Consider the following 12,832-nt stretch of genomic DNA (forward strand, 5'->3'; position numbering starts at 1 on the left):
AATGTGAGATAGTAAAGGCAAAGGTCCACCATTCCGTTCAGCAGTAATGGAAAAAAAAGAAGGGAAAAAAGGAGGGAAAAAATAATATACAAAGAAAAGTACATAGGAGGAGGAGGAGGAGGAGGAGGAGGAGGAGGAGGAGGAGGAGGAGGAGGAGGAAGAGGAGGAGGAGGAGTCACAGCCAGTAAGGTGTTGAACGACCAGCACGATATCACGTCTCTCTCTCTCTCTCTCTCTCTCTCTCTCTCTCTCTCTATGGTGACGTGATGTCTGACAAAAACAACCATCGCCACATGTATTGACGTAGCATTCCTCGCTTCTTCTTTGAAAGGAGGAGGAGGAGGAGGAGGAGGAGGAGGAGGAGGAGGAGGAGGAGGAGCAATATTGCAGGTAATCTAAACCACATCACGCAAGCGACATGTCAACTAGTATTCGTGGCAGTACGAGCAGCAGCACCAGCAGGAGGAGGAGGAGGAGGAGGAGGAGGAGGAGGTGGAGAAGGAGAAGGAGAATAGAGGAGAGGAAGAGGAGAAGAAAATGTAACAAAAAGAAATGCTAAGAGTAACAAAATAAAAAAAAAAAAAAAAAAACGTTCCAGGAGACGAGAGGTTAATATTCTGTATTTCAAATCCTGTATGTTAAATTGTGCCTGGATAATCTTTCCTATCAACACTTTTCACTATTTCTTCATATTCTGTGTTCATACTATTGGTATTAGAAGTGACACGTCTTTACCTTAAAATTTTAAAGTCTCTCTTTATAAATTTCCTTATAAATGTTGTCAACACTTAAATTATCTCTTTTTTTATACCTTTATTTTCATATCAAACATCTTAGTTTCTTAATTTTTTTTTCTAAATTTCTAGACAATAATTTCGTCAGTATCTATATAAAATTTTCCCCTTTCACACCTATCATCATTATATTTATGTTTCACACCTGTTATTTACGTATCCTAAGTATTTTAAACCACATGTATTAATTTCTAGCAAACATTTTTGTACCATAATTTTGTCGCCTCTCACACAATTTTTCCCTTGCTTCACATCCTCATCTTCATATCATTAGTATCTCAAATCATTATATATATAAATTCGTCAGTAAGTCCAACTTCCAGCAAAATACTAATAAAGTTGATGGTGTATGCGTGCAGTTTTTTTGCTCTCTTTTTTTTTATGTTAGAATTACAAATATTTATCCAGAACATTCCCTAATATTTCTTTCTACCCTCCCGGCAGCCCTGCGTCCCTATTACCTATACAGTAAAGCACAACAAATAAGTATACAACCATTTTTTCATCCCTTCTTTTTATTTGATTTCATTTTATTTTTTTCCAGTCAGTCAGGTGTAAAAAAATCTGCTCGACGTAAACATCAGGTACATTTTCCTTTCGTGGACTAAACACTGTGTATATGTGAATGAGGGTAAATTTATGATACTTATATTCTTTTGTAGTTCTGTCTTTCTACTACTACTACTACTACTACTACTACTACTACTACTACTACTGTTGGTGCTGCTGCTGTTCTTGCTGCTGCTGCTACAAGAAATACTTAATATCGAATGAAAAAAATATAAGAATGATTTTAAATGTTTTGTTGAAATACTAAAAAGGAAATGTGGGAAGGTATTAAGAAGATAAATGAGAGAGAGAGAGAGAGAGAGAGAGAGAGAGAGAGAGAGAGAGAGAGAGAGAGAGAGAGAGAGAGAGAGAGAGAGAGAGAGAGAGAGAGAGAGAGAGAGAGAGAGAGAGAGAGAGAGAGAGAGAGAGAGAGAGAGAGAGAGAGAGAGAGAGAGAGAGAGCACATGGAACGAACTTTTGATAACCCAGTAATCAAGTTTCACCATAGAACAAAAAAAAAAAAAAAAAAAAAAAAAAAAAGGAAAAAATATATATTCAAACATTCCCCTCCCCTACATGCATTTTCAAGCAACCCAATATGACCCGATATGGCACAAAAAACTCTCTCTCTCTCTCTCTCTCTCTCTCTCTCTCTCTCTGGTCGCAGTATGACATACATAACTGTGTATTTGTCGTTGTGTTGTTTCGATAACTAGTCACAATAAATAATAAATGAATAAAGAAAAGAAATAGATCAAAATTAAAACAGCTCAGCTCATCTAATGTTAAATGTAAAATAAATAAATAAACAGAAAAATTCAAATATCTCAGCGATCTTTCAATATAACTAAAGGAAACTAAGAAAGGTAACGATAGGTGGAAGGTGATAGGTGCATTTTACAGCCACGTGTTAATCCCGATAGCTTTTATGTAGTTTTCCTTTCCTTATGTTCTTATTTAACGTCCAAAGGTAAATTACAGGATAACATAAGAACATTAATCAAAATTTAGAAAGAAAGACAAAAAGAAGATAAATAAAAAAAAAAAAAATGAATAAACAAGAAATGTACATAAAAGTTGGAAACGATACAAAGGCATTCAATTCCACACTGAAACATGGGACAACAAATACATCTGATCTAAGACTAAAGAAAATCAAAATAAACACTCAAATAAGTCACATGTAACAAAACTCTCACCCCTTTCAATACAAGCAAAGGCAATGAAGGTAGAAACACAAAGGTAATTAGCAGGTAAACATGCAAGTAAGGTCTGTATTTTAAAATGCTTAGCTCTCTCACCATCACTACTTTCCAAAGGTTCTAGTTGAAGATATTCGCGTTTTAACTCCTTCAATACTGGGATGACTTTTTTCCTTGAGATTTGTATACTATTACATAATCTTATTTAAATTACGAAGGGTCTATGGAGGTCAGAAGATTAATGGCCACAGTTTTCACTATCTTATTCCCCCCATAAGTTTCTGAAGCAGTATAAAATCACCAGTGAATATGGAAACGCATCATGGTACTGAAGAGGTTAAGAATATTTTGTACGGTTCTGGTGATAGACTGGCAAGATTTCTTCTAATTTATCAAAAGGAGAAACTGCCTTGATAAACCCGACTAGTTGTCTCTGTGGTCATGGAAAACTATCGTGGTGAGAGAGCAAACCATTCTGAATACTGGCTTAACACTCACAGTTAACGTTGAGGTACGAGGCCACGAGGTCAGCGAGATCCTTAGCGTATCCTTCAAAGCGGCCGTTCCCTGTAGCATTGGTGTCCTTCTTCATCATCAGGAACGGTTTCTCCTGCAGCAAAGAAAACGGGACTTTATTTTTGTTTCTCCTCCAACTACTCCTCCGCCTCCTAGCTATTCCTGCTACCGCTCTTCTGTGCCTGTGTAGAAAATGGATCTTCCCAGTTATTCTTCGGAAACTAAACTATTTTTTTTTTATACTCCGCCGTTTCCTCCTCCTTCAGCCTCGTTCTTCTTGTCTTATCTCTTTTATTCTTAATCTTCCTAGTCTTCCTATCGCATCTTTACTTTTCTTGTTGTTGATGTTGCTCGTTACGTTGTTGGTATTCTTGCTGCTGTTACGTTGGTTTGACTTTACTGCAAAATTTCGTGTGAATTAAAAGTGTAAATTTATACCTAAAGAAAGTAGAACACAGGAGGAGGAGGAGGAGTCAGTTGAAGGAGGAAAAGGGGGGAAGGTGGTGTGGTGAGTGAACTAGGAGGAGGAGGAGGAGGAGGAGGAGGAGGAGGAGGAGGAGGAGGAGGAGGAGGAGGAGGAGGAGGAGGAGGAGGAGGAGGAGGAGGGCAAGGGGGTTTGTGTTATCCCTGTTCATGAATAATGCAAATGTGTAGAAGAAAAATGAAGGAGATTGTGATGCGAGGAGGAAAAAGTCTTGCTCCGTGACCCCGAGGAGGAGGAGGAGGAGGAGGAGGAGGAGGAGGAGGAGGAGGGAGGAGGGGAGGAAAACGGCGTTCCTATCTCACTCTTATGGCACACCCGTCAAGAATAGCAATGTGCCAACGCCGCCCAAAGGGAACCCAACAAAAACAACGCCAACAAGATCGAGGCTAAGCTATCGGTAGACGGAAGTTATCTGTAATGGAATCTTGGCTCACTCTCGCTTGCTTTTACACTCGCCCTTCCTGCTGCTGGCGGAGGCGGAGGCGGCGGCGGCGGCAGTGGTGGTGGTGGTGTTTTTGATCAAATACCTTTACTACCTAGAAAAAATAAGGTTGATGTAGTTGTTTTCATTGTGTTTCCTTTCAACTTATACTGATGACAAAGTGAAATATAAAAAAAGGGTAAACTTTCTATTCAATTCAATTACAAAGGATACGAAAATTTTAGTTCTCGATCTTCTTTTTGTTATTGTTTTTATTCTCGTTACTGTCTGTTATTCTGTTTTTGCTGGCGCATTTGTTCTTACTATTATCGTCACTATTGTCTGTGTTGCTATACTCGTTATTGTTATTCAAGCATAAATGCATAGGAAAATTGTCTCACTCCAATCAATCCTATTGCACGCGGAAAATAATAAATAATTCTCACCATAAGAATATAAAGAGAAAAAGTATTTGTTCTTCATTTGCAGCGTAGCTTGTGTTAAATACTAAAACAGGTTCACTTTTTATCTATTGAAGTTTATCATTCAGACGGCTGTGGAAAATGGTTAGGGACACACAAAACACTCACAACAGAAAAAAGTGTTGAATGTTGTTTTTTTAAGCTCCGAAACAATAAAAGGAGAATGAACTACGAGAATAAGTGCCTGTACAAAAAGTAACCAAGGTGACAGAAAGAGGCCTAGCAGTGAAAGTCAAAATAAATCATTGAATAAAATAAAAAAATGAATTGACAAATAGATAAAAACAACCGCAAATAACATCATCACGCCACACTGCTTATAAACACAAGAAAACACAACCAAATTTCAACCCTATCGCTATTATCCTATACATGTACACCTTTCATCAATTACTAAGCACTCGGAGAAATTTGTTTATATTCTACAACTACCTCCAAAAATTGTACTACCTGGAAATAACAGATATTCTTTTCAATTCCCTTCTTTCTCTTAAACCTTTTCAGTACTGAGACGCATTTTGACCAGGAGTTTTGGGAGTGATTAGACCATTTATTTAGGAAGGGTTTATGGTAGTCAGAAGATTAATAGTCACAGCCTTCACTATTTTAATCCTCATATACGTTTCTTAAGCTGTACAAAATCGGTAAATAGTAACCAGAATGAATATGAAAACGAGTCATGGTACTGATGGGGTTAAGTATTTATAAATATTCTGCTGTGTTTAGTGCTTTGAATAGTTGCACATCGCAGTGAGAGTCAACATGCACACACACACACACAGTAGGGAGGACTAACCAGTATGCAGGTGACAATGTAAGTCTTGTTGGTCAGGATACGGTGAGAGACAGGGCGCGTGTACTTGATTGGCACTGTGCTGAAGCCTCCGGAGTCTGTCCAGGTGCCAATCTGCGGGGAGAGAGTGCCCGGTGAATTGGAGAGAGAGAGAGAGAGAGAGAGAGAGAGAGAGAGAGAGAGAGAGAGAGAGAGAGAGAGAGAGAGAGAGAGAGAGAGAGAGAGAGAGAGAGAGAGAGAGAGAGAGAGAGAGAGAGAGAGAGAGAGAGAGAGAGAGAGAGAGGAGATTGGGAGTGTGAACTGATGGAGTGTTGACATTTTCAGGGAATGAGAGAGAGAGAGAGAGAGAGAGAGAGAGAGAGAGAGAGAGAGAGAGAGAGAGAGAGAGAGAGAGAGAGAGAGAGAGAGAGAGAGAGAGAGAGAGAGAGAGAGAGAGAGAGAGAGAGATTTACGAGCAACAAATTCAGATATCTTTAAATATGTAAACAATTATCGTTAATGAAGAAATAAAATCTAAAATAAAATAAATGAGTTATAAGAAATATAATTATTATCTCTTTCTTTCTTAAGATTTAGAAAACCGAATTATTTTGCTCGTCATTGCCTGATTTAAGTGACTTTTATTATTGTGGTTTTTTTAGCGTTATCATAATTTTAGTGATTTCCATAAATAAACATAAACGTGAATACATGTGTGTGTGTGTGTGTGTGTGTGTGTGTGTGTGTGTGTGTGTGTGTGTGTGTGTGTGTGTGTGTGTGTGTGTGTGTGTGTGTGTGTGTGTGTGTGTGCACGAAATGAAAAGTTGATGCATACATTACATAAATTCTGATTACCAAACACATGAGACGAAAAAAATATCAACTATTTTTATGAAACTTTTCTGACCCCTCTCCCTCCATCCTCAGCTTCCCGCCTCTCTCTCTCTCTCTCTCTCTCTCTGACTATGAATATCCCATCAAATCCTCGCTTTCCTCCCCTCTCTCCCCTCATGCCTCATCATTCCCACATATTCCATCACCTTACCTTCCCCTTTCCCCATTCCCTTTGCCGCTCACTCTCCCCTCTCCCCTTCACATCCATCCCCGTAACACTCCTCTCCCTCTTTCCCCTCTCATAATCCTCTCACATTTGCACCTACCACTGCCTGTGCCCTTCTCCCCTCTCCGCCCCCTCCTCCTCTCAAAACCGGATATGTAAATAGGAGAGAATTCAATTTAAGTGCCGCCTTCCCCTTGGCGACTCCCAACAAACGCCCCTGATTGGTCAATGTCCTCGTCTTGGTTTCTGAATTTACTCCTTTGTCTCGTAGTGTCTAGCCTCCTCGATCCCGCGCCACGAGGACGGTAAGATCTCGCGTGTTACTTAAGAAGGTTAGGTTTAGTTCAGTTAGGTTAAGTTAAGGTTAAGTTAAGGTTGAGTTGTGTTAGGTTAGGTTGGGTTTAGTTAGATTTAGATGTTTTTCTCTGGGTTTGATTAGATTAAGATGTTTCTCTTCTGGTTTTCCTTTCTTTTTTATGCCTTTCTCTATATGTTCCTGTTTTTCGTTTGTTATTTGTTATTATCATTATCATTTTTTTTTCGCTTATTTATTTACTTTTTTCGTCTTGTATCTCGCCTCCTTGATCGCGCGCCACGAGGACGGTAAACTCTCGCGTGTTACTTAAAAAAAAGTTGGGTTAAGTTCAGCTAAGGTTAAGTTAAGTAAGGCTGAGTTGTGTTAGGGTACAAATTTCTTGGGTTTGGTTAGATTAAAATGTTTTTCTTCTAGTTTTCTTTCTTTTATGCTTTTCTTTGTGTGTTTTATTTTTGTGTCATTTATTTCTATTACCATTTTTTTTCGTTTGTTGCTTTTCTTCTTATTATTCTTTCTTTGTTTCGTCGTGTCTCGCCTCTTCGATTGCGTGTTACTGATGAAAGATAGGTTTAGATCAGTTGGGTTAAGGTTAAGTAATGTTCAGTTGTGTTAGAATACATATTTTGTTGGGTTTGGTTAGATTAAAATGTTTTCTTCCTCCAGTTTTACTTTTTTTTTCATACCTTTATCTGTGTGTTCCTATTTTTGTTTGTCATTTATCATTATTACCATTTTTTCGCTTATTTGCTGGTTTTTTTTTCGTTTTTCCTTCTATTCTTTCTTTTTTTCTTTGCTGTACTCCATTCATCCTGTATTTTTCTCCGTTTGTTTCTTTTTGACACATTCTTAAGTGCCTGTGATTAATTTTCTTGGTCACTTTTCTCATTTTTTCTTTATCTTCTTTTCTTTATTTTTCTAATCATAATCATTTTAATTATCATCATTAGTATTACCATCGATGTTATTATTATTTCCTTTCAAAAACACACACACAAAAAAAACAGATAAACAAATTAATAAACAGTACAAAGAAATAATTACTACCATCACTAACTTTCACTACACAAATAAACAACAAAACAACAACCACTTAAAAAAAAAGAAAAGGCAAATAGAGAGAGAAAGAGAGAGAGAGAGAGAGAGAGAGAGAGAGAGAGAGAGAGAGAGAGAGAGAAAGTATCCGCAAACAAACACAATCACGACACACGCACACGCACACACACACACACACACACACACACACACACACACACACACATACACACACACACACATTCACAAAAAAGTCCCCGTGTCACTTCCTTTCAAAGAGGAAGCGAAATTTAGCAGCACATCCGGCCCCAGTATTTAGTAACGCATCCGGCATTGTAATTTAGTGGCAGGTACAGTCAGTAGAGGCGCCTGCACCTGCCGCGCCCTGCCAAACCTGTCACGTTGTACCTCACGCACTGTTCCCCTTCCTATAAACAACTTTTTAATTCTTTCTCCTTTTTTTCTATCTTTTCTGTATCGTCTATTAACTTTTCTATCAATGCTTTTTATTCTTATCCAATTTCCTTCATTTTTTTTTTTTTACTTATTTCCGGTACTATTTTCCCTTCTTAATCCATCTTTTCTTTCCCATCAACACTGTTTTATTTCTCGATTGTTTTTTCCTTTTATTTTTATTTAATTTACAGGAGTTTCTTTTCCCATTATCACTTTCATAACGGCACATTTTTACCTCAATTATTGTGTCTTTTGTTATTATCGTTACTTCTACAAGGCTTTTTTTTTTTTTTTTCATAATCCCTCTTACCATATTTACCTTCATTCTCGATTTTAAGCACTGGTCTTCTTACTCATCTTTCTCATTAAAATTTGAGCTTTACACTTTCCTTTATTATTTTATGTCACTATTCATTCCTCTTCATTTCCATCTTCTCAGCCAGAATGAACAAATATTAGTCAGTTTATATCTTTATTTCTTAATCTTAGTACAGTTTTTCTTTCCTCTCTAAACTCCTTCCTTCAAGTCTATCACTCATCTTACTCTCCTACTCTTCTCAATTTTCATCCATTAAATTTCCCAGCTTAGCCTTTTTCCTTTTACCATCGTCTCTTATTCCTATTATTCTTGGCCTATTTATTTATCCATTTTCCTTTCTATTTTTATACTCTCTCTCTCTCTCTCTCTCTTATACTCCACAACGTTTCAATTTTCTTTCATTTACCATTTCGCTTTCCTTCTTCAATCTCTCGCAACAAAAAACAGCCCCTTTCCTCCTCCACCTTCTCCTCTTCCTCTTTCTCCTCCTCCTCCTCCTCCTCCTCCTCTTTCTTCTTCTTTTTTCTTCCGTCTATTTTTCCTTTTTATATCTTTTTTATCCTTTATTTTTTTTCATTTCTCCTTGTGACATCTTTTTAGTTTCTCTTCTTTTTTTCATCCTCCTCTCGTCACTTTTTCAACGTTTCCTTTCTCTGTTTTTCCTGTTCCATTTTCTCTTTTCATTTATCTTCCTCTTCCTCGTCCTCCTTCATCTTCTTTTCCTCCCTTCTTATTTCTGTACAATCTTTTTTTCTTCCATCATCATCCTTTTCCTCCTCGTTTTCCTCTTCCTCTTTTTTTCTTCTTTACATTTCGCTTTTCTTTCTTCCATCTTCTTGTTCTTACTCCTCGTTTTATTATTTTTTTTCAATTTTCTTTTTCTCACCGTCTTCTTCTTCTTCCTGCTCCTCCTCCTCGTTGTTCTTGTCTTCCTCCTTCTCCTCCTCTTTTCCCTCCTCATTTTCTTTTCCTTTACACTTTTCTTTCTTCAACATTTTGTTCTTATTCTTCTCCTCCTCCTCCTGTTGTTGTTGTTGTTGTTGTTGTTGTTGTTGTTGTTCGGCTCCTTTTATTCCTCAAACTCGTTTTTCTCGTTTAATTTTTTATACGCCATATCTTTTTCTCCGTCTTTTCTTCCTCCTCCTCCTCCTCCTCCTCCTCCTCCTCCTCCTCCTCCTCCTCCATGTGTACATATAGCAGCAAGTTGGGCAAATGAAAACCGAAGCTGTGATTTCAGAGGGCGCGTCTTAGAATAATTTATTCATTAATTTTCCTCTTACTGGTTTCCACAAGTGTGATTGCTGACATGAGGTGAGGCATGGCGGTAAACACGGGCTGCAGGTGTGTGTGGGGGAGAAAGGTGGGAGGGAGATAAGGAAAGATAGTAGGAGGCAAGGAGGGAGAGAGGAAGGGAAGGAAGTGATGAAGGAATGGAGGGAAAGATGAGAGTAACTAGAAAAGGAGGATAGAGGGCAAGGAAGGAAGGAAGGAAAAGTAGGGTAAATAGGAAGGAAAGGAGGAAAATGTTTGTTTGTGAGAGAGAGAGAGAGAGAGAGAGAGAGAGAGAGAGAGAGAGAGAGAGAGAGAGAGAGAGAGAGAGAGAGAGAGAGAGAGAGAGAGAGCAGAGGAGAAAGAAAATATAACGACAAGAAAACGCAGGATGAAAATGGGAAAAAAATGACGAAAGGAGATAAGAGGTCGAAGGCGAATGAAGAGAACAGAGAGGAGGACAACGATGACGACAAGGAGGGAGGAGGAAAAAGGATGAAAAATACATACGAGGAAGAGGAGAAGGAAGAGGAGGAGGAGGAAGAAGAAAAAGAGGAACAGAAGTATGATGATAACGAGAAAGAGAAGGAAAAATTAGGTCGATGATGATGCGGATGAGAAAATGGAGAATACTGGCGAGAATGAGAATAAAGAAGAAGAGAGGAGGAGGAGGAGGAGGAGGAGGAGGAGGAGGAGGAGGAAAAACGGGGAAGTAAAGAATATGAGAATGCGGATGAGAAACAGGAGAAGAAACAGAAAAGAAAAAAAGCAAGCATGAAAGAAAACAATAATGACACAAATGACTCTTTTTCTTTCCTTCCACCCATCCATCCATCCAGCATAAAAAAATTCTCTTCTTCCACTCACAGTCCACCTATCCACTGCTTCAACGAAAGAAAACGTCGATACACTTCCACTTCCATCGTTAATCTGATCACTCATCCTCTCCACCCATTATCCACCTACCAATGTACACAACTCATATTTCACTTCCAATCCACTCATCCAGTCTCGCCATCCACTCAGACACGCAAAATTCAGTCATCTTTCACCTTTCATCCACTCATCTACAATTCCAGTGGGCCTTTTTTTTCTAATATTCATTCTTTTTTTGCCCTTGGTTGTTCTTCCTCTTACATTAAAAATCCACGTACTCATAAACGTTGAAAATTTCATGATCCACACTCACTTCACTCATCCCGTTCATCCACCTATCTAAAAAGGCAGAAAGTATCATATTCCACCCTCGATTCACTCACTTATTTCTTCCACCCAACCCAAAAACATAGAAAAGCTTACACTCCACACTTATTTCATTCACTTAGTCCTTCTAGCTACTCAAAACGCAAAAGAAAAAAAAAAATCTAGCAATCCACGCTCGTTTCACTCAGCAAGTCCGTCCACCCTTGAGTTCTTTCTACCCTCAATCCACTCACCCAATCACCTCGACACAATAACAAAAAAAGAAAGAAAACCTCATCTTTTACCCTCGATTCACTCATCCAATCTCATCCGCCTACCGAAATACAGAAAAAAAACCCTCACTTATCACCATCAATCCACTCACTAAGTCCTTCCACCCCCCCCACCCAAAAGCGGAAAAACAAACTTGCCCTCCACCCGCATTTTACTCACTTAGTTCATCCATCCACTGAAAAACAGAAGAAAAACATGCCTTCCACCCTCGATCCACTCGCCCAGTCCACCCACCCATCCCCCCAAAAAACTGAAAAAAACTTAGACTCTCAATCCACTCACTTAGTTCTTCCACCAACTAGCTTCCACCCAAACACTCAGTTCCATCCACCAACCCAAGAACAGAAAAAATCTCGCCTTCCACTCATCCACTCAAGCTACCCCAAAAGAAACCTCATCTTCCACCTTCGATCCACTCACCAAGTCCATCCACTCACCCAAAAGCAAAAAAAAAAAAAAACCTCGCCTTCCACTCTCAATCCACCCATCCAGTCCCTCCACCCAGCCACCCAAGAGTCGCAGGTCCCGTAATCACAGTCCGGGCGAAGCTATGCAGTTCGAAGCAATGAAACGAGCTCGCTTTCAATGTGAACCCGATTAAGGCGAGCAGTTACGGAATCCTGGAGCGGCCTTTTCGCTTCGCTGGTTTGTTCCGATACGAAGGGCGGGGGCGGGGGGCGTTTGGGTCAGGGACAAATGGGGGGATGAGAGAAGAGCCTTTAGTGGATAGGAAAAGGTCAAGGGAATAGGAGTGTGTTTGTCTGAAATGATGAGCTGGTTGCGCTGCGCTGTTTGCGGATTTTGATGAATGAATGGGTGAGTGGTTGGCGCGTTATGGTGATTCAATACTGCCTGTGCTGCTATTCACTGCTCATTCACTCACTGCTCTCATTCGTCGTCCTCCTCCTCCTCCTCCTTACCATCGTCATCATCATCAGCATCATCCTTATCCTTGCTTTATTCCTTGTGGCTTCACTTCCTCCTCCTCCTCCTACTCTTTTTCCTCTTCCTCTTCGTCTTTCTTTCTTCTCTTCCTCCTCCATCTGAATACTACGTTGGTATCCTACTTCTCTCCTCTTTGTCCCTTTCCTTCCCCTCCTCCTCCTCCTCTTCCTTCTCCTCCTCTCCTTCCTCCTCCACTCCCTCCTTCACGTGCGTTTCTTTGTGATTTGTTTCGTATAATTATCCAATGAATGTCAAATCTCGTAACAGGAAAAAAGAACGAACGATGCCAAGGGAAAATAGAAAGTCTGTCACTCGGAACTATCAGAGATTTTTGACGTTATTTGCCAACGTATATCATATGAGTTCTTATTTTTATAGTTGTGTAGTTTATTTCTTTACATGTAGTAGTGAAATTTTACTCGTATTTTTTTTTTTTATTCTTAAGAGCGTTTCTCCTTTTACACTCAAGGTTAAATTGCTCATGATCAACAAATTTTTTATCCACTTATTTGTGCATTACACTCCCTCAAGCTGTTTCGTAGTAAGGAAAGGACGATATTGATCTATTTGTGTGTGTGTGTGTGTGTGTGTGTGTGTGTGTGTGTGTGTGTGTGTCCAGAGATACATTTCATGGCACTTTAGACTTTAGGCGACAAAAAAAAAAAAAAAAAAAAAAAAAAAAAACTATTGGTTGTGAAAAAAAATAGATTAAAAATGAAAATAAAACAACAAACTGTTC

At 39.1% G+C, this 12,832-nt stretch overlaps 1 protein-coding gene across 4 annotated transcripts in view; it reads right to left on the bottom strand.

Moving 5' to 3' along the window:
- LOC123502760 (glutamate receptor 1-like) overlaps positions 1-12,832 on the bottom strand; it is an 815,513-nt gene that overhangs the window by 113,416 nt on the left and 689,265 nt on the right. For all 4 annotated transcript variants that reach the window (XM_045252006.1, XM_045252005.1, XM_045252004.1 and 1 more), the window contains exons 11-12: positions 5,245-5,355; positions 3,044-3,155 (exon numbers count right to left, since the gene is read on the bottom strand). In XM_045252006.1, the coding sequence (XP_045107941.1) occupies positions 3,044-3,155; positions 5,245-5,355 (223 nt within the window). The remainder of the gene's footprint in view (positions 1-3,043; positions 3,156-5,244; positions 5,356-12,832) is intronic.

Source organism: Portunus trituberculatus, chromosome 12, assembly GCF_017591435.1.
Source record: "Portunus trituberculatus isolate SZX2019 chromosome 12, ASM1759143v1, whole genome shotgun sequence".
NCBI lineage: Eukaryota > Metazoa > Arthropoda > Malacostraca > Decapoda > Portunidae > Portunus > Portunus trituberculatus.